This window comes from Sebastes fasciatus, chromosome 21 (genome assembly GCF_043250625.1).
Source record: "Sebastes fasciatus isolate fSebFas1 chromosome 21, fSebFas1.pri, whole genome shotgun sequence".
In the NCBI taxonomy this organism is placed as follows: domain Eukaryota; kingdom Metazoa; phylum Chordata; class Actinopteri; order Perciformes; family Sebastidae; genus Sebastes; species Sebastes fasciatus.
The window spans coordinates 6,266,448-6,286,450 of record NC_133815.1 but is presented as its reverse complement, the minus strand read 5'-3'; the positions used below and the strand labels follow the sequence as shown (position 1 = coordinate 6,286,450).

General features: G+C 36.5%; 2 protein-coding genes across 2 annotated transcripts; both read left to right on the top strand.

The window, feature by feature from the left end:
• The first annotated feature begins 404 nt into the window (after window positions 1-404).
• On the top strand, window positions 405-8,467 carry LOC141759671 (ADP-ribosyl cyclase/cyclic ADP-ribose hydrolase 1-like). Its single transcript, XM_074621935.1, has 8 exons — window positions 405-685; window positions 2,884-3,010; window positions 3,104-3,239; window positions 4,463-4,545; window positions 7,336-7,409; window positions 7,704-7,790; window positions 7,894-7,977; window positions 8,063-8,467. The coding sequence occupies exons 1-8, from the start codon at window positions 507-509 to the stop codon at window positions 8,118-8,120; spliced, it is 828 nt and encodes a 275-aa protein (XP_074478036.1). The 5' UTR covers window positions 405-506; the 3' UTR covers window positions 8,121-8,467.
• A 5,657-nt stretch (window positions 8,468-14,124) lies between these two features.
• On the top strand, window positions 14,125-19,353 carry LOC141759661 (TNFAIP3-interacting protein 1-like). The gene is made up of 9 exons (XM_074621915.1): window positions 14,125-14,275; window positions 15,517-15,620; window positions 16,567-16,657; window positions 16,914-16,982; window positions 17,064-17,129; window positions 17,218-17,403; window positions 17,494-17,571; window positions 17,757-17,882; window positions 17,990-19,353. The coding sequence occupies exons 1-9, from the start codon at window positions 14,246-14,248 to the stop codon at window positions 18,119-18,121; spliced, it is 882 nt and encodes a 293-aa protein (XP_074478016.1). The 5' UTR covers window positions 14,125-14,245; the 3' UTR covers window positions 18,122-19,353.
• Window positions 19,354-20,003: the final 650 nt, after the last annotated feature.

The following is a 20,003-nucleotide window of genomic DNA, read 5'->3' as shown; positions in this document are numbered from 1 at the left end:
CAAAAAAGTAACAATACCACACTCTAGAAATACTCCTTTACATGTCCTGCATAAGTCAAAGTACAGAACTGTTTGCAATAAAGTCTTATCTTAACTCAATATGTAATAATACATCATCATTTATTTGGTGGTAATATTTGCATTACCAATCTGAAACTAGTAACAAAGCTATTAAATACATATAGTGGAGTAAAAAGTAATACTTGCCTCTGAAATGTAGTGCAATAGAAGTATAAAGAAAATGTAAATACTGAAGTAGCTCAAAAATCAATATTTGCCAGCCCTGCGGCCTCTCTGTGAACCTCGGACCACAGTTTGAGCAGCTCTCCACCTCAACACATCAAATCCCTGATTGGAGCAGAGCCACACTTGGCCACGAGCCAGCGCACGTGTGTGCGTGCGCGCACAGCGAGCGCGCTCCTCCATAAATAGACTCACCGAGCAGCAAAACAACAGTTTGTAGCTAAACTTCTATTATAACTTAAACACATTAAAGGTTGTTTCTAATGGAGCGAGGAGATCACAGACCTCCAGAGAAGAAGCGCAGGAGTCGCTGTGTGGTTCTCAGTGTTGTTGCTCTGCTGCTGCTGGTGGTTATAGTCGCTATTGTGTTGGGAGTGACTCTCCAGAGCAACACTGACCCACTTAAAACAACTTTTAAGGCAAGGTGTGAGGAGTTCAAGGGGTAAGTGTTTATTTGTATTTTTTAACTATGAATAGAATATGATGCAGTCTATAAGGGGAACCTCCTCACACAACATGGAGACTGAGAATAATTCAATTTAAGATATGTTAAATATGTGGTGCAGTAAGGCAAGGCAAGTTTATTTATATAGCACATTTCATACACAAAGGCAATTCAAAGTGCTTTACATTTATAAAAGCAAGATAAAAGAGCACAAAGTGCATAATATAAAAACGAATTAATAAAAGGATAATAAAAACAATCAAGAGACAACATTTATTGCAAGGTGTGAGGAGTTCAAGGGGTACATTTCTATTTTTATTTTTTAATTATGAACAGAATATGATGAAGGCTATAAGAGGAACCTCCTCACACACCATGGAGACTGGGAATAATTATAGAATACAATTTAAGATATGTTAAATATGTGGTGCAGTAAGTTGCCAGTTTATTAGGTACACCCAGATTCAAACTAATGCAGTCTAATACAACTGTAAGGTTATTTTGGAGATGTGGTGCTGTTGCCCTATATTGCATTATACTGACAGGTGCATCCCACTCATATCAGTGAGTGAATAACAGAAACACCTGTCCAGTGTCAATCCTACACTCATTGCTTATTCAGGACTATTAGATTCGTTTTTGCTAGTTCTACTTAATAAAGTTGTAACAGTGTATGTTAACAGACAACCTCTTTAACTCAGGGGTTCTCAAACTTTTTGGAGCAAGGCACCTCTTACAGGGAGAACATTTTCCAAGGATCCACTCTGCATCGTAACACCGATCAAGCATAATGTTTACTACCATTTGTACTATAAGATGCCATTAGAACCATTTGTATTCTAAGAGTTTTCCATCTAAATACTACAGGCCTGTTTCATAGTGAAAAACAGAAACACATTTCAATTTGAATCATGTTTATACCACTTAGAATTAAGGTTTTTATAAACAGGGTTGCTTTTTTATTCAACATGCATTTGGACTCAACTTGACAGCATTTATGGCCTACTTTTCAAGTAATTGATCTTAAAATCTGTCAGAAAATAAACAGTAGCAAGACTGGCATAGTCCTAATAAATCCAGATATTTAAATTTACCAGTCTAAAGCTGACTTTCAACTTAAAAATAATGAACTTATTGCTGTGTGTCACAAACATATCAGAGTTTCAGAAGCTAATGTGGGGTTAATGGACACAATATGATGATAATAATGGTCCCCATCTGTAGATATGCACTTTTTTAATGATACTGCACAATTTTATAAGCTGTAGGAAATTATTTTGTGGACCCCTGGGTCTTTGAGAATCACTGCTTTAGAATAAAATGCAGAAATAGTGATTTCATGAATGGGAGTTAGAGTGTGTGCATGTTTACTTGCAAGCGTGAGCAATCTCGGCATGTATCAATGATTTACATTTGTAGGCCTTTCAATAAAGAAAGAGGGCTGTAATAATATTAAGTGCTATTTGGAAGGAGAGAAAGTAAATTCATCGTGAGAGTTGGCGTTCAGCCCAGAGGTTTGGTCTGTTTGGTGCTCCAGTCAATGATTATTTTACTGGTTTCCTTTCAGGACATTGTTATTGCATATCAGGGCCGGCTCTAGCCCTTTTGGTGCCCTTTAGGCGAAATTTGGATTTGGAGCCCCCCCTAAAATTCTTCTCTCTATTATTCTTCTCTTTATTATTATTTAATTTAATTTAATTTAATTTATTTGTTTATTTATTTATTATTATTATTCTTTTTTTTTTTTTTTATTTATTTTTAATTTTTTTTTTCTTTCGTGTGACCAAGACCAACATGGGATCTATGTTTTTATTTCATGTCATAGACACTCAGATATGTTATGCATTTGATATGATGACCTTTGCCTTGTCTGCAATAAATAAATAAATAAGATTTGGGAAAAAACGAATATGTGATTACCTGCACCGTATGTGGTCCTATGTTTAAGCAGTTTGCATCAGAATGATCCACAAGCAATAATAATATTTGTCTGCATTATGCATCATAATTAAGCAAATATTGACCAATAATATGGACTTACTTCTTCTCAACCATGACAATATGTTCTTACCTGAAATAGTTTCTTTATGTTCATGTCTCAAATACAAACTAGCTAGATTATAAGTAAACAAGGTGTAATTCCTACACAGCATGCACCAGATTTGGTCGTTCACACTGAGACGTTTATGTTCCAGATACGACTGTGAGAAGATATGGGGTGCATTTGAACAAGCCTATGTCGGGCGGGACCCTTGTAAAGTCCCCATGGAGGCCTACGACCCTTTCATCGCCGCGACGCCCATCAAACCTGCATGCAACAGAGTAAACACCGTCCGTCTGTGTGCACATTATCCACTCTTTAATAATAATGCAGAATAATACATTAACAGCCGTGTTTTTGGGGGGGGGGTTTAGATGATGTTCTGGAGCAAAACGAAGGACGTGGTCCACGACTTCACTGAGAAGAGAGACTGTTTTCTCACCTTGGAGGACACTCTGCTGGGATCGGTGCTGGATGGTCTGACCTGGTGTGGAAAGGAGGGCAGCAGTGGTACGACTCTTCATGCAATAGATAACCTCATAACTGGGTCAAGTTTAGTCCAGTTTAGTTCATTATTTACCAAACAGATTAAAAGATAAAGGATGCAGAAAGAAGAGTAGCAGCAGTCATTTAACTATATATGTAAAGTTGTAATATTTGACATCTAAAAGTATGTTTTCAATGTTTTGTGGCGACGACTTCACTGAAGCAAAAGACAGTTCATGCCCTATGGGTGTGTTGCATGCCTCTGCAACATGAGAACATAATGTCAGTCATATGTGCTGATGTCAAATGCCAGCGGGGTTATTTATGACTTTTACATAGAGCATGTCAAGTCCCGTCAAATTTTTATAATTTATTATCCGTGGGCTTGGAACAGTTCCCAAATCAGCTCAAGTTCTCTGAGAAGACGAGGAACACAGTTTACATATCACTGTAAGATATACAGTAATGTTATTACATCATGCTGGTATTGAGAACATATTCACCTTTGCAATACGTGTGTGGTGGGTTAAGGTTAGGGTTAGTCAAATCACCATACATCCCTTTCTAAACAACATTAGTTTACAGAAAAAGAGACATAAGATTCTACAAGAAGTATCTTTTCAACTTCCTCCCTATGTTTTAATAAATAAATAAAATAAAAGACTCTTGTCTCAGAAACAGAGAGACATTGAAATAACAGAGATGAAAAAAAATAATAATAATCCCACAAGACCAGTCCCCCCACCCCCAGACAAGGGCCATTATAAAACAATACATTTGGTGAAATAAACACAACATTTACACATAGAAAGATCTACACAGATGCATATGTCGAACACATCTCATCGTCAACAGACTGTAAAATATATATATTAGGGCTGTCAATCGATTCAAATATTTCATGAAGGTTTTTCCTCCCCAAAATTTAGTACCTGACATGGTTGGTACCAATGGGTTCATTCGGTTTTCTAGTTTCATATGATGCCAGTATCTTCACTCTAGCTTTAAAACTGAGCCCGCTACAACCTAAAAATCACAAGTTGCGTTTATACGTTCAAGAAATTAGTGGCGTTAAAACAAATTTGCATCATCATCGGTTTCTTTTTATTTTTATATGCATAAAGTTTTTATTGTTTGACTATGTCATGTTTTTATTGTCTGTCTCAGTGTGGGTATATGATGTCCCGAGGTTTCTGTTTTGCTTTATAAAAATGTAATAAGTAATGAATCTGTGTGTGTTGTTCTAGAAACGTTCACGACCGACTGCCCCGGATGGACGGACTGTGCGAACAACACTGTTCGCTCATTTTGGAACAGAGTCTCAGCTGCTGTAAGTTACCAACAAGAATTCACTAGCTTTGCCAGAAACTACGACAGTGGTGGGGTGAAGCAGTGGTTAAAATAACACATATGTAGAGCATGAGGTGAAATCTCTCCTGTGCATAAGTGGTTACGATGGAGAGGAGAGTAGAAAAAGGTCAGTCAGCCGGGTTCTTCATCAATGAGGCTTTGTGTCGGTCTCCATGGAGCCACATTGTGCAGCTCTCTCCTGAGCGAGCGGTGGCAACCCACGCATTCAGAGGAGCCCTGCTTCGGTTTGTCTGGGATTTACTCTGAAATAAAAACTACCAAATACACAGATTCAACCCAACATAAAACATGGGCATGCAACGACACAAAATGAACCATAAACAGCGTGTAAAACAAACAAAGTGTTGCATAAAATTGAAGCAAAACACTAAAAGTTAAAATAACTGCTGTCATCTTTAAGAACATCCAGCAGCTGTACAGTTGATGTGATATGAGGCAAATCCAACCTTACGTCACCTTAGAAAGTTTAAAATGCAGCAAGACAAATTGTCAAATCTTGGATTTTTTATCTCCTCAGCAAGCTGACCGATATTTTTACAATAAAAATGCATCAAATATTGATGTGGACTATAATGTAAAAGGGGTCACTTATGGTGATGATCCTGCAGAGATTTAGCTGTCCAACTGCAACTTTAATGTTTTTGGTTCACTCCCACTGCTCTTCCAGTAAAGTGTCGTTTTAGGTCACAACAGGCAGCTGTTTTCAGTTTAAAAGCATCTGTATACCATCTGCTCAGCAATGAACGGCAGACAGACACAGTTAGAGACTAGCTGGTGAACATTAGTGGAACATTTAGCAGGTAAAGAGATAGATATTTCCATCAAAAGTTGGTGGAGACCAAAAACAGAGCTAAAAGAGAGTGAATATTGGACTTACATTCATCAGGTGGACACAAACACCACTCCAAATAAATGATAATGTTGCTTTTCAACTGCTCGATGTGTAAATAATAGGACTGTCAAAGTTAAGTTATAATAACGTGTTAACGCAAATTTGTTTTAATGCCACTGATTTCTTTAATGCATTAATGCAACTTGCGATTTTTAGGTTGTAGCGGAACCATACCAGCTTTTCATGTAGGAGGTTAAATGACACTCAAAATTTACGCTTGGCGAGGAAGAACTAGCATGGCCATTTTCATGTTGTTGCCTGTTGGGCTTGAGTTTGCCATGTTATGATTTGAGCATATTTTTTATGCTAAATGCAGTACCTGTGAGGGTTTCTGGACAATATTTGTCATTGTTTTGTGTTGTTAATTGATTTCTTATAATAAATATATACATATTTTGCATAAACCAGCATATTTGCCCACTCCCTTGTTGATAAGAGCATTAAATACTTGACAAATCTCAGTTTAAGGTACATTTTGAAGAGATAAAAAAACGTGAGATGAATTTACGATTAATCACGATTAACTATGGACAATCATGTGATTAATCGTGATTAAATATTTTAATCTCCTGACAGCCCTACTGTAAATAAGCAATAGTTCACCATATTAACTTAAAAGGTGATAATGTGTCAGTGTTGTGTTCACATGTGTTTCTGCTTCCCTCAAGTGGCCAAAATAATCAGATATTGCAGGTTTAAGAATAACAATAACAATAGTTATACATTTTAATTCAAGAAAATTACTTATTATTATATTAATCACTTTGTTGGATAGATAAACTTTAAAGATACATAAATAGTGATTGGTGTTTCATGGCTTCTGATCTTTACAGTTTATCTAATTATGTTAAAAATGCAGCTGATTAAGTGGCACATGGTCAGCATTAAATAAAGCTGCATGCGTGTGTGTTTGTTCATAGTGAAACTGATATATTATAAAGAGTAACTTCTTTCAGTGAGTTTGTCCGCTGAACCTGTAACCACACCTAACAGGGCAGGGCAGCAAAAGCGAGATGTCTGCTGCTGATAAGATAAATTTAATTCTGAGAATACCGTCGTACCACAACTTTAGAAAGAAACATACACAAGAAAAGATGTTTTGCAAATCAGTTGTTGCCCATCCTGCTGCACACAGTCCCAACTGGTGTCTGTCAGCTACTCATCCAGCCAGAGAAGTCTCCGGAGGGAAGAAAGGCCTCGAGTTGTTGATATGCCTGGAATGTGTCGCCGTTCACCTACTTATTATCTCCTCTGTGTAATATTTCCCTGCGTGGGAAAGTCCCCCAAACAACCTGATTGTTTCCGAAACTGAACCTGATATGAAATCAGTGCGAGGGCAGCTTGGTTTTGCTGCTTTGTCTACTCGCAGATTTTTGAATACCTACTAGGAAACACTTGGACAACTCAGGGTGGATCGTAGCAAATAAGAAGAAGTGTTTTCACTGAATTCCTGTCACCGCATTGAAAAAGTGATCGCTGAAATGATGACAGTGAAACAATGTAGTAAATATGACCCTTAATTATATTTCCAAAAGTGGGATAAAGGTGCCTCTTAGTGATATTTAGTATTAAACCGCATACTTCCTGATAAAGACACAGTATGCCCTTCATAAAGAGTGATTCTGGTTCAGTGTTTGTTCACCTGATGAGATTAATTCTAAGTAGTGTAACAGCCTCATTCTCCTATACAACAGATTATTTCACCTATTTCAAGAAGTAAAGATGATTACTGGGATTAGGAAAAGATAAACCCAGTTCAGTTCATATGTACTGCTGCATGAATCATAAATGTCTATAAAAGAAGTAGTGGGTCTGTAGTGGAAACATTTTCTCTGACGTCGTCTTTCATGTCTGTAGTTTGCAGATGTTGCCTGTGGTGATGTCACAGCGATGCTAAACGGATCCATCGTCACACCATTCAGTCCTACAAGGTACGCTGAAATATAAGAAAAATGTAATTGAACAATTGACTGAATAAATAACATGTTAAAAATTAAATTAATTAATTTTGTATTATTATTATTATTAATAATAATAATAATAATATTATTATTGGTATTATTATTTTAATTTTTATTATATCTAATAATTTAGCCTTTGAATAAAATATAAAAGTCACCTTGTTGAGAATTATGTACAAGAAACTTTTATATAAAGTTATAACACATCCTTTAAATTATTGTTTTCTTCCACTTTGCTGAATAATTCTGCTCTTTTATCGTCAGTATTTTTGCGAGCATCGAGGTGAAGAGGTTCGACTCCGCCAGAATGAGGAGCCTGAATGTTGTTCTGATCACACAGAAAGACACCGTGTAAGATTTCCTCCTCATACACCAGACCTCTGCAACATTATTGACCTTTTTTATTGTTCATTTTGAATGTGATAAGTACATAAATGTTCAATGTCGTCTTCAGGTCAAACTGCACGAATGCATCTTTAAAGGATTTACAGAAAGAGCTGGATCAAGGAATTAAATACAACTGCAAGGAAGTGTCTGAGTAAGTAGCATGTTTGTGTGAGAGGACGTGATCACATGAATGTTTTCTGTTATGTTGACTGCATGTTATTTGTTTTTCTCTGCAGAACTCAGATTGAGGAGTGCAGCTCTAATCCAGAGAAACCGTGTGGAGCCTGTTGGTGAAGAACTAAATATCAGATTATACTGACCAGACGAGACCCAACAATAACCAGCCGTAACAAACATTTATCTTTTCTGTAAAATCTTTATAAATGAAATAATGTGTTATTATATTCTCTTTGTACCTGTGGGCCAATTTGATTTAATGTGAAATGTTTTATATAAATGTCACTGATACATTTTTATTTTAATATGACAATGCACCTTTGTATATCTTTTTATCAAATCTAAAAGAGTTGTGGTAAAGTGCCATGTGCTGAAGGGTAAAACACCAGCGCTGCTATCTAATAACTGACAATCTCGCTCCCACCTGGTGGCAAAATGTTTTTAAATAAAATGTTAAAATATGAGGTTGTGATATTGTCTTTGGATTCTAAAGTGTGATGATGATTAACTTAAAAACTTGAACAGAGACAGGGGTTTATGTCTATATATCTTTCCTCCATATATGAATACTTGTCATCATGTGACCGAAATTCCACTTCAACTCACGTGATCCCAACAAACCAAATGTGGGACAAAGAGTATGTTTGTGTGGGACAATGTGGGACAAATGCTGAGGGGTAGTCTATAATTTTTATATAATGTCTATCTAACTTAAATAATAAACATTTCTATTCTGCCCCTCATCTTGTAACATCTCTATGCTTTGCCCGAATGCATCCATAGACGTCTCTTTCTGAGTCGCACGTTTCTTGTGAGACTCACATGAACCGTGTCGCTTGGCAAATTTAGCAAAAAACTCTGAGAATCGCCTTCCACTGGCTTCACCCACCCACTTATAAGCAGTTTCCCAACCTCTGTTATAGATGCATTTAATTTTCTTTGTGGTAGTTTCCATCATATTCCGACTAAATCTGCATACTTTGTGACTTTAAGGTGGTTTCCCCGTTGGGCATAGCGTAGCAAAGACGGTGAAATGTGTAACCGGCACTTGACCCACGTGTGTGCAGTCTTACAGCGCCGTGATGACAGCCTTCCCTGCTTTCTTCACAGCAAATTGCATAAAAGACAGATTTTAAAAAAGCATCTGTCCTGCAGTGGTTTGACTTTTGAAAACTAGAGCCAATGAAAATGTGGGATATCGTCTCAATATGTGGGACAAGGGATAAAAATGCTGTGCTGTCCATCGTAAAGTGGGACACCTCAGGTTCCTCCAACAAAGCTCATAAGATATGTATATACAGTATAAAAGGGGAAATCACACAAGTACAAGTAAAAGCAAAATGATAATTATCGCAGTTAAAATATAGTAAATATGAAATAGTAATGTAAATGTTTAATTTTGTTGACAACAGTATTCCAAATGGGAAAACTGAATGTAAACAGGATGTATACGCATGATGAGAAGTAATATATGTACACAGAGGTGTAAACAGGAATGTAGTATGTAATAATGAGAAGTACTAAAACTATATGAGGTGCTGACAGGAATGTAGTTTGTATAGAGAAGTAGTAAACATGTGTATTTACTCCGAGGTGTAACAGTTTTTAAAACAGTATGTATAAAGGTGAATCAAGGTGAATCAAGGTAAAGTCATGTCACTGCAGCTGTGCTCACATCCTACTCAATCAGCACGAGTTCAGCATGTTCATGTCTGAGCTTGTTGTTTTCTAGTTCTGCATGTCTTTTTAACTGCCCTAATGCGGCCACCACACTCCACCGCTGGGACAGTATTGGGCGGGTTATGAGTGGGTGGTGGTTTCCTCCAGATATGACACAATCGAGGCCAAAGTGTTCAATGTTGGTTTCATCAGACCAGAGAATCGTGTTTCTCACAGTCTGAGAGTCATTTAGGTGCTTTTATGTAAACTCCAAACAGGATTTATGTGTTTTTTTCACTGAGGAGAGGCTTCCGAGTGGCCACTCTGCCATAAAACCCAGATCGGTGGGGAGTGGCAGTGATGGTTGTTTACTGGAAGTTTCTCCACACTGGATCTCTGGAGCTCAGCCAGACACCACCTCTTGGTCACCTCTCTAATCAAGACCCTCCAGGAAGAGTCCTGGTTGTAGCTGGATGTTTTTATAGCCTTCCCCAGATCTGTGCCTCGACACAACCCTGTCTCTAAGCTCTGCGGGACGCTCCTTCAACCACACGGCTTCTCTTGGTCTTTGCTCTGATCTGTGTCGTCTGCCGTGAGGTCTTATATAGACAGGTGTGTGTGTCTCTCCTAATCACGTCCAATCAGTTGAATTCACCACAGCTGGACTCCGATCAAGGAGTAGAAACACCTCAGAGATGATCAGGAGAAATGTGAAGCACCTGAGCTGAATTTCAAGTGTCATAAAAACGTCAATGTGATATTTCAGTTTTTTCTTTTTAATAAATTTGCAAAAGCTTCCAAAATCCTGTTTTCATTTATTTCATTTTTTTAATTTAAACAATTTCAGCATATTTATTTATTTATTAATTTTATTATTATTATTCATTTTTTTCGGACAAACCCACCTCTTTGTACTGTACTGCTGCTGAGTATCTTTATTGTTTGTATCATTTAGTCATGGAGATATAGGGTGGATGGGGGCGTGTTTAATACTATGAAAATGTCTTGTAACCTTCATGTTATCACAAAATGTTGGACACAAATAAATAAATAAATAGATAGATAGATAGATAGATAGATAGATAGATAGATAGATAGATAGATAGATAGATAGATAGATAGATAGATAGATAGATAGATAGATAGATAGATAAATAAATAAATCATCATTATTATTATTAAAATATCTGTTTAGATTTTTTTTTTTCCTTAACTCAATTAGTACATTCAGGATATGACTAGCTTGTGTTTTTTGATAAAAAAAATTCTCGATTTCTGGTAAAACATCATGTGTTGTTGGCTAAAATATCAGTCCTGCTATCAGATTATGTTCAACTGATGATCTCACGTCTTATTTGATGGCAAAACTTGAAATATGTTTAAAATAAACTTGCAGATATTGACAGAGTGCAAAATAATTCATGTGAGCAATAATTAAAGCAGAATGTTTGGTTTGATTTAAGCAAGAACAAAATAAATGGTGTATGTTTCAGAAACAAAAAGAGGCAGAACTTGAAAGCTAATCCTAAATAATGAATTCATCTTTAATGTTTCTTTCTATGAAACACAAACTTCTTGAATTACTTATGAGAAACACTCCCCCCTACCCCCCTGACATTTAAAACGTGTACACTTTAGCAAATGTCTTAAGTTTCCATTTATGCTAAACATTTCCTTTCTTTTCTGTTTTAGGTGAAACTGTAACCTAAGGTTAGATGAAGGTGTATGCAAATATACAAAACCACAAAGCCCCTGAAGAGAAAGTGCATCTGCTTTTATGTTTTATTTTTGTAGGCCACAAGATGTCCTATCTGCTGCGTGTGTGAACCGAAGGCGTGTTCATGGCGACACAAGACAGGAAGTTAAAATGTGAATGTTTTAGAGTGAGATTGATGTGGCAGGAAGAAGGAGCACAGTAATAACCTCCTCTTTCCTTTCTAGTGACTTCTGCTGCTGTGTCACACGTTGTACCGTAAACGGGCTGCTGTCGGTGCTGGGAACACACCGCTCAGGTGTTACATGACGAAAGGCCCCTTCTGTAACACTACAACATGGGCTACTGTGACTAGTACTGTACTGTGTCGGTAAACATCGTCACTGTTTTAGTCACTGCCGCTGCCACCAACACTACACTACTAATAATAATCTTTGGTTAACACTTTGAAGAAGATAACAAAGTGTTAATGTGACGTTTCAACACATTTATCTAGAACTGGACTTTGAATTAGTGTGAATTTAAACTATTATGTGGCATATATGTGTCACTTTACCCTATAGACATGCATCATTTGACCAGAAGGTTAATGTTAGTCAACAAACATAGTTTTTTTCCAACCCAGTAGCCAGAAAGAATGTTGGCATTGTATGTTTCTGCAACGGGATATGTTGAATGTCGACGTTTCTGAACCAGAAATACATATCAGACTCGTATCACGCTTGCAGAAATGCACAATGCCACGTGATTAACGTTGAGGAATGATTGTTTAGGTTTAGGCAACAAAACTACTTGGTTAAGGTTAGAAAAAATGATTGTGTCATGATTTGTGTTAAAAGAATAACGTAACAACCGTAACAATGCAACCAGCGTGAATAAATAACAACCCCCCTTAGCGGATTTTTTTATGTTAAGTTACCTTACAAGCGTAACAACGTCGCGTCAAAAGCGTAATGTCGACGTTTACTTTTGGTTTTACACAGGACACAAACAGTAGTCCCCTGGGTAAAAGTCCTGTGTTTGTTTGACCCATCCACCCGCCCTTACAGGACTTTCTCGCTTGTTATACTATACCACGTTAACTTTCAATAACGGTCACTCGATACTACGCCACTTGCTCTGACCGAATGCAAAAGTAGACACAAAACACAAGGCTTTCACCCAGGAGACCGGGCTTTGCATCCTTTGTGAAACCAACAACATCTTGTTGTATTTGTGCTCACAAATGTTAAGTTTCGCTTTCACTTTAGAAACGTAATTATTTTAAGCCAAAACACGATCTTATCCCCTTAACTTGACTAAGAGTTTTTGTTGCCTAAAGCTAAAGAAGTTGTAGTTTTGTTGCCTAAACATAAAGAAGTTGTAGGTTTGTTGCCTAAACCTGAAGAAGTTGTAGTTTTATTGCCTAAACCTAAAGAAGCAGTTTTGTTTGTGTACAAAATGCAACGTTTCATTCAGTTTTATGACGTGCTATAATGTGTTGTTTTTAGGTTTCACTTTCACTTTTACAACGTAGTAGGCCCCTATTGACCCACATCTATGGTGCTTATGGCGACCGATGACGCCTGTTTAATGGCCTGATAACAGTCGAATCGGGTGCTCAGTGAAACCAAATTTTCTTGAAAGGCAGAAAGACACACCAGAGGTTAAATTAACTATTCGGAGAGAACATGTCTTTAACTGTTGCTAATTTTACAATAGCCTATTTTCTCAGCCAGTTTAGTGCAGTGATTTGCAACTATAAAGACGGCCGCATCAAACTCAACTGTCTTGTCTTTCTCTAACATATAGAAAACATCCTTATTAAGGAGGACTGTCTCTTTTATTTTTGACTTTACAAGAAGCAAAGTTCTCTTGGTGAAGTGGGATATCCCACAATACTCTGCTGAAACCTCCCAACATCTGCTAAAATTAATGGATGTGGAAGCTCCAACTTCAACAACAACAAAGCAATTAAGTGCGTTATTTTTGAGTCTCACTCGGGGGAATTCTGTATTTTCTATTTTGAGCCAGTATCTGAAGTGAGAAAGGGGGTCTTACAGCTATAAACGTGAATCAATATGTAAATCAGGTTTCAGTAACACATGTTTCTAGAGAGAGATTAAACGAGCAGCCACGGGTCGCCTCCCCTGCACTGAGTGCCGGTTACTGGAGGCGTGTTTCCCCTCTGCTTCCCTGAAACAAGTCTGACTCAACACATTGAGTAACATGATAAACCTGTGAGATGTGTGATTTTCCCACAAACCCGCAGCAGGCATGCTTTTATTTTGTGGTTTTTTGGGGGGCAGTTTCATCTTGTGTCTTTGAAACGTTTACGGCTTCTTAGTGTGAACAGTTCAAACATCAAACATCCAGGAAGAAAACACTCTGAGAAGTTCACACAATCAACCTGCAGGCTACCACTGTAAAAAATGATGAATTGGTATTTTATTTTCTTAAATCTTACTTTATTTCAAGAAACAAAAATTTTAATCTTGAAAAAATACAATTTTTTTTTATAATGTCACTAAATGATTTTTCAACTCATGTTTCAGCACTAGATAATATAACTATCAAATCTTTTTTTCAGGATTTATTAATTATTTGGGGGGCATTTTATGTCTTTATTAAAAAAAAATAGTAAAAACTCTCAGTGTCATTTCTTGCAGTGCAGAGTGAGGTATTTCTCTTAGTCATCGACCCATCCCATAATCACCGTGTTAATTACCGCTCGAGGTGCTGATCAGCTACTTGTACTTTCCTTTCCTTCAGTAAGCGGCCACGAGAGGGAATCCCGACAGCTGATTGGACAAAGCTGGTTTTATGACGTCACTCTGGAGCCTCAGTATAAGAGAGCGAGTCGCTGGCTCAAACCTCAGACACACAGCTGATGACGTTGGATCTACGCAAGTCAAACATGGTGAGATTTTTATTTTATCTAATTAATAATAGTTTTCAAATGTGTCTGCATATTTTATAATGTTAAATATTTTGTATTATTAATTTTATTTAGAGAAATCCTCCTCACTCTCAGCTGCAGTGCTATAATAATATATATAAGGACACTTTTCTTCTTTTTTCAAACATTGTGAGATTTTTTTTTTCATTATTAATGGTTTTAAGTGTGTTTCTGCATATTTTATAATGTTAAATATTTTTTATTATTAATTTTATTTAGAGAAATCCTCCTCACTCTCAGCTATAATAATAGATATAAGGACACTTTTCTTCTTCTATGTGTGTTTATCGTGTGAAATGATGTTATGTGAAGATATTTAAGAGCTCCACGTGCCTGAGTTTAGGTGATCTCGTGACTAATTCACATCCTCTGTGTGGGTTTGAGTCAGCTGTGCCCTTTTCAGCTCCTATAGACTCTTTGCATCATCAGTACAGCATCTCTAAAATGTACTATGGAGACACTTTCAGGGCCTTCTACAAATTATTATTTTTAAGGAATCTATTTTTTTATTCATTAGCCTAATAAATGAATCTATTAATAATATTAATAAATAAATAATGCCTATCTCAAGTGCAAAGAGCTGAAGAGGAGGTCTTCAAAATATCCTATAATATAAATATAAGCAAGATCTGAACAAGTTTAACCAACGAACGTGTGCCATTTTTTGCCTGACAAATAATTTAAACAATTAATTGATTATCAAATTTGCAGTTAAGTTATTAAGTATTTTTTTTTCATTTCGTTAGAAAATATTTTAAAATATGTATGTTTTGACAGTACCGACATTAATTCATATAAATTTATATTTCATTTACTTTCATATATTTCATTTTATTTATTCATTTTATTTATTGATTTTCATTTATTTCAATTTTATTTATTATTATTATCAAAATTATTTTGTCTCTTTTCTTTAGGTGTTCAGTTTTTTCAGAATTTAAATGAATATTTATGAATCTACTGTACTATTAATGGCGGCTGAAAGGCCAATTTCCTTTTAAAACAATGAAATTGAAGTAAAGAAAAGTCGTTTTTTTTATAAGTAAACAACTAAGAAAGTCAGTCATTCAAAAACATAAATACTATAAATAAAATCGTCCTAAATATCAATAAAGGCAGATTTTTCTCATCGATTCATACCATATGAAGGATTTAACAATGTCTGTAATGTATAATTAATGTCCTCCTCTGTGTTTTAACAGTCACATCATGAAAATACAACGGACCGACCAGCAGTGGAGAAATCACAGACCACAGACTACAGACAGAAATACAGACTGTATCCATCACTGCCCAACACAGACAGGTGAGACACAAAACCATTTTCATCAGATATTATTACTACATAGAGTACTTCCTATGATTAACTGGCTTGCAGTGGTGGAAGAACTACTTAGATCCTTTACTTAAGTAAAAGTGGAAATAACACAGTCTAAAAATACTTCATGGCATGATCTGTTTTGATTTCTTTATTTTTGTGTCATGCACGTAGAGTGCCCAATCCTAATGGGTTTATAAGACACTAAAACACAGTTGCAGTGGTCAAACATTTCATAACATTTCATTCAATTACAAAATTACAGATTATTTTACAAAATATTCTGCCTTCTCTCCAAAGCTTGGCAAATAAAATCCGATATTTTCCTGAAGCAAAACTCAAGTTTCATTTACAAGTAAAAGTCCTGAATTCAAAATGTTAATTAAGTAAAAGTACAGAAGTATTATCAGCAAAACACACTTAAAGTAACAATACTCTTTAGGCAGAATGGCTCATTTAATATTATTATAGAATATTATATTTGGTTTTTATCACAAATGAGTATATGTAAGAGCATTTTCATGTTGTAGTTCCTCAATGTGGAGCCAAGTTTAAATACTTTGTGTATTACTAGTTAGATTTGTAGTACTGCATCACATCATATAAGTGTATAATGCAAAAAGTAACTAGTAACTATACGTTTTAAATGGAGTTAAAAGTACAATATTTGCCTCTGAAGTGTAGTGGAGTAGAATTATAAAGTAGCACAAAATGGAAATACTCAAGTATATTAAAATTGTACTTAAGCATAGTACAGTACTTGAGTAAATGTACTTAGTTATATTCCACCACTGCTGGCTTGATGATGTTATTTTTTAGTTTTTCCAGGATTTAGTGAGGTTTGCAGGCAGAAAATCAGATTGTTCATGCAATGTAATAAAAGTCAAATTAATGCCAAATGTTAATTTTTGTTTATATGATCAAATGTTTACAGGTACAAGGTTAATGTGGCGGACCGCTCCACTGGAGAAAAGCTTCACACAGCTGCAGTTTACAGTCCCGACAGCCTGCTGGGAGACACACAGGTAAATTTTCACAGCTGCAACATTGGAAGATACGTCTGAGAGGATAATAATTACTCTCATGCTGTCACCAACTGATTCCCTGACCGCACGGAAATGACCGTTCTTTATGTTACTGGAAACACTTCTACGCAAAACTTCCAAAAATGTGTAAAAGGAAGTTCGTGGATAAGTCCCGTTGCATAATTGCCCGTGCAGTCACGGATGGACTTAACGTGTGCCACATTTTCATAGTTCCTCTTTTTTTTATTTGCTTTAGTCAGACGTTGCCAACGGTGACGTCCGAATGAAAGCACAGGTACTTGTGCTGGAGGAGCAAAGGCAGGAGGTGAGTACATTTCAGAAGTGAGATTCATATTCAACCCTAAAACACACATTGCAGTACTTAACATCTTTCTCTTTTACTCAGCTTCTTTCTATTAACGAGAAATGGGCAAAAGAGTACCACACCATGGTGCACTACTACAAAGAGAAGGTACATTCACAGTTTTATTCAGCTTGTTTGAATACTTACAGTATATGTCATGTCAGTGCTTTAATGCCTTGTGTCCTTTTACACTCAGGTCCGAGATTTAAAAGCATTACTGCAACACGATGAAGAGGAGATATGTCAAGAAGGAGGAAAGAAAGTCACATTTGGTGATGAGCTACTAAAAGCAGAGAAGGAGGCAGAAAAGCTGCGAACACAAAACAGTACTTTGACCCGTAAAGGGCAGCATCAGCATGAAGAGATCAGACGATTAAACAAGGTGAGTCCCTAGATGTTACACATCAGAGTGAAGGTGTTTGTTCTCTGCATCAACAGTGGTATTATAGCTGTCTGTATTATGTTTGTTCAGGCTCTAGAGGAGGCACTTCAGACTACTGAACCTCTCGGTGCGAGCAGTGAAACACTACAGGATGTCTGGAAACATCAGGTGAGCTTTATTAATATATCATATACGTGCATTTCTTGCTGAGAGTTAGGTGAGAAGATTAGAGTGGTATCAATCTTCTCTTCTAACTCTCTGCAAGAGAGCGAATAAGGGTATTCAAAATGTCTAACTAGTCCTTTAATGTACTCATCTATCTGACATAATTTTTCCTTGTCGTCCATTTTTAGGCCGAAACCTACAAGGAGGACTTTTTGAAGGAGCGCAAGGACCGAGAGAAGCTGAAGGACAAGTATCTGGAACAAGAGAAGAAGTTTAGAAAAGCTCACAGTGAGCTACGCGTCCTCAAATCTCAGGTACAACTCTCCATCTGGTGTTTATGTGCTTGTTTTCTGCCATGTTCACTACAGTAAATGTAGAATTAAGGCATAAAGACTTAAATATAGTGTCTCTGTTTGTCCAGGTGACTCAGACTCGGCCACCGCAGCCTGCTGCACTTGAATGCACCTGCACAAATCGAGCTGCATGTCCACAATGGGAGGTCCGCCAGATTGACCGGCACCACATCCAGTTACAAAGACGTCACACACCATGAAACTCAACGACCTCCTTGCTATATGTGTGATGTTACATGTCTCAGATCAGAGTTCATCATCAGCAGGGTCGTAGTTTATCGGGCAGGACAACATCAGAGGAAGTGAGCTCTGTTCTGTTTCAGCCCTCTGCCGGACTGTCTGCTGCAGGTTCAGCTTCAGGTAGTTTTCGTCGTGGTCGTAACGAGGTCAGTCAACCAGACCGGGCCCGTTAGGAGACCTACTGTAGGAAGCAAACACATAAAAGACTGTGAAATAGAAATGTGACCCTCTTGTATAAACTCTTCCCAAGTGGATAAGAGTGAAGTAAAATACGCTACCTGATGGCGTGCAAAGTTTGCTATGTAAGCCATCGCAAGCTTGTGACACAGGGCTTGAGGGAGATATTAGTTGTTGCACTGTCCAAACACTATTGACTTTATCAAAGGTGCAACATGAATGAAGGATCTTCCTGTTTCAAGTGCCTGTAACCACAGTGTGCCCAGTACACTAAGGGAACAAACAAACAAAAGGGAAAATTGTACAGAAATAAATAAATGCATAAATACAGAAATAAATACATATATTTATAAATAAATATAAAACAAATAAATACAAAAATAAATAAATAAATATAAAATAACTACAAAAATAAATAAATTAATTAATTAAAAAATTTATGAAAATAAATACATGAATAAAAGGGAAAATTAAATAAGGGAATTAATACTAAGATAAATAAATAAAGAAGCAAATGAAACATGAATAGCAATTTGTCACATTTTATCAATTAATTAATTAATTTTATATTATTTTTACTACATTTAATGACATTTATTTATTTATCAAGTCATGTATTAATTTTTTATTTTGTCAGTTTCCATCCTCCATACAGCCTCATCTGTCAGGAGCAATTCAAATGCAGGTCATGTTGTGACGTCAAGGTGCTGTAATTGAATCTGACTCACTGTGAAGCAGCTCTGTGGTATGCAGAACAGGAAGAACGAGCACCTTGTCGCCAAGTATCTCTGTGAAAGCGTACTGTACGTTTCTATAGAGAGTCATCCTGTTGCAGGTGTTCATTCAGTATTAGGTCATTTGCACCTGAGGCCTGTCAGAGGAAAGATGGAGGTTGAGGGAGAAGAAGAAAAATATTTATAGGAACATTTATTTTTACAGTATATTTATGAAGGTTTGAAGATTTTTTTTTTTCTGTTTCTTGTTAATTTATCATGAAAATAAACCATTGAATGTGTGTTGGAGTGCTGTCACTTACACGGGAAGGAAAGAACATCTTCCCTGTTCATACCTCAATCCCATCCAGGAGGTCCTAGGAGCTAATCAAATGTACATATCCACGAAAAAGAAAATAATTCAGGCACAAAAAATACAATAACATTAGAAATGCCATATTATCAAAGTGTCACTTAAAAACTCTACCATTTTATCTCTTTGAAATTGATCAAAAGGTCTAACAATACACATATTACATGGTCAAATGCATGTAAATGTTAAAAGCACAACCACTGCCAGTCCTTGTGAGTTAGTGCTAGTGTCCTGCAGCCACTGTAGTGGGCTTCCAGCGAAAACTTGTCACTGGGTTGAGTGGTAGTAATTCATTTCATATCCATCATCCATGACCTCTAGTGACCTCTACTGTCAGACAGAAGGAAGTGCAACAACTGACTTTTTGTTTCTCTACTCAGCAATTCTTAGGTATTTCCACCCAAATTTAACACTTCAATTCGCTTGAATTATGAAAACCTATAACTAAACCTACCACAGATCCAAAAATATAATAACAGGAGGTACTAGATAGTATTATGATGCCCCATATTGGTGTATATATAACACTTTATCCCCACTATTTTGCATTTATGAGCAGTATATAATGCACTATAAAAC

Coding starts and splice junctions, on each gene's coding strand:
- LOC141759671 (XM_074621935.1), top strand. CDS start 507: ATGGAGCGAGGAGATCACAGACCTCCAGAGAAGAAGCGCAGGAGTCGC. Junction 686..2,883: donor AGGTGTGAGGAGTTCAAGGG/GTAAGTGTTTAT, acceptor TTTATGTTCCAG/ATACGACTGTGAGAAGATAT. Junction 4,546..7,335: donor GGAACAGAGTCTCAGCTGCT/GTAAGTTACCAA, acceptor TCATGTCTGTAG/TTTGCAGATGTTGCCTGTGG.
- LOC141759661 (XM_074621915.1), top strand. CDS start 14,246: ATGACGTTGGATCTACGCAAGTCAAACATG. Junction 15,621..16,566: donor TCACTGCCCAACACAGACAG/GTGAGACACAAA, acceptor AAATGTTTACAG/GTACAAGGTTAATGTGGCGG. Junction 17,883..17,989: donor TACGCGTCCTCAAATCTCAG/GTACAACTCTCC, acceptor CTGTTTGTCCAG/GTGACTCAGACTCGGCCACC.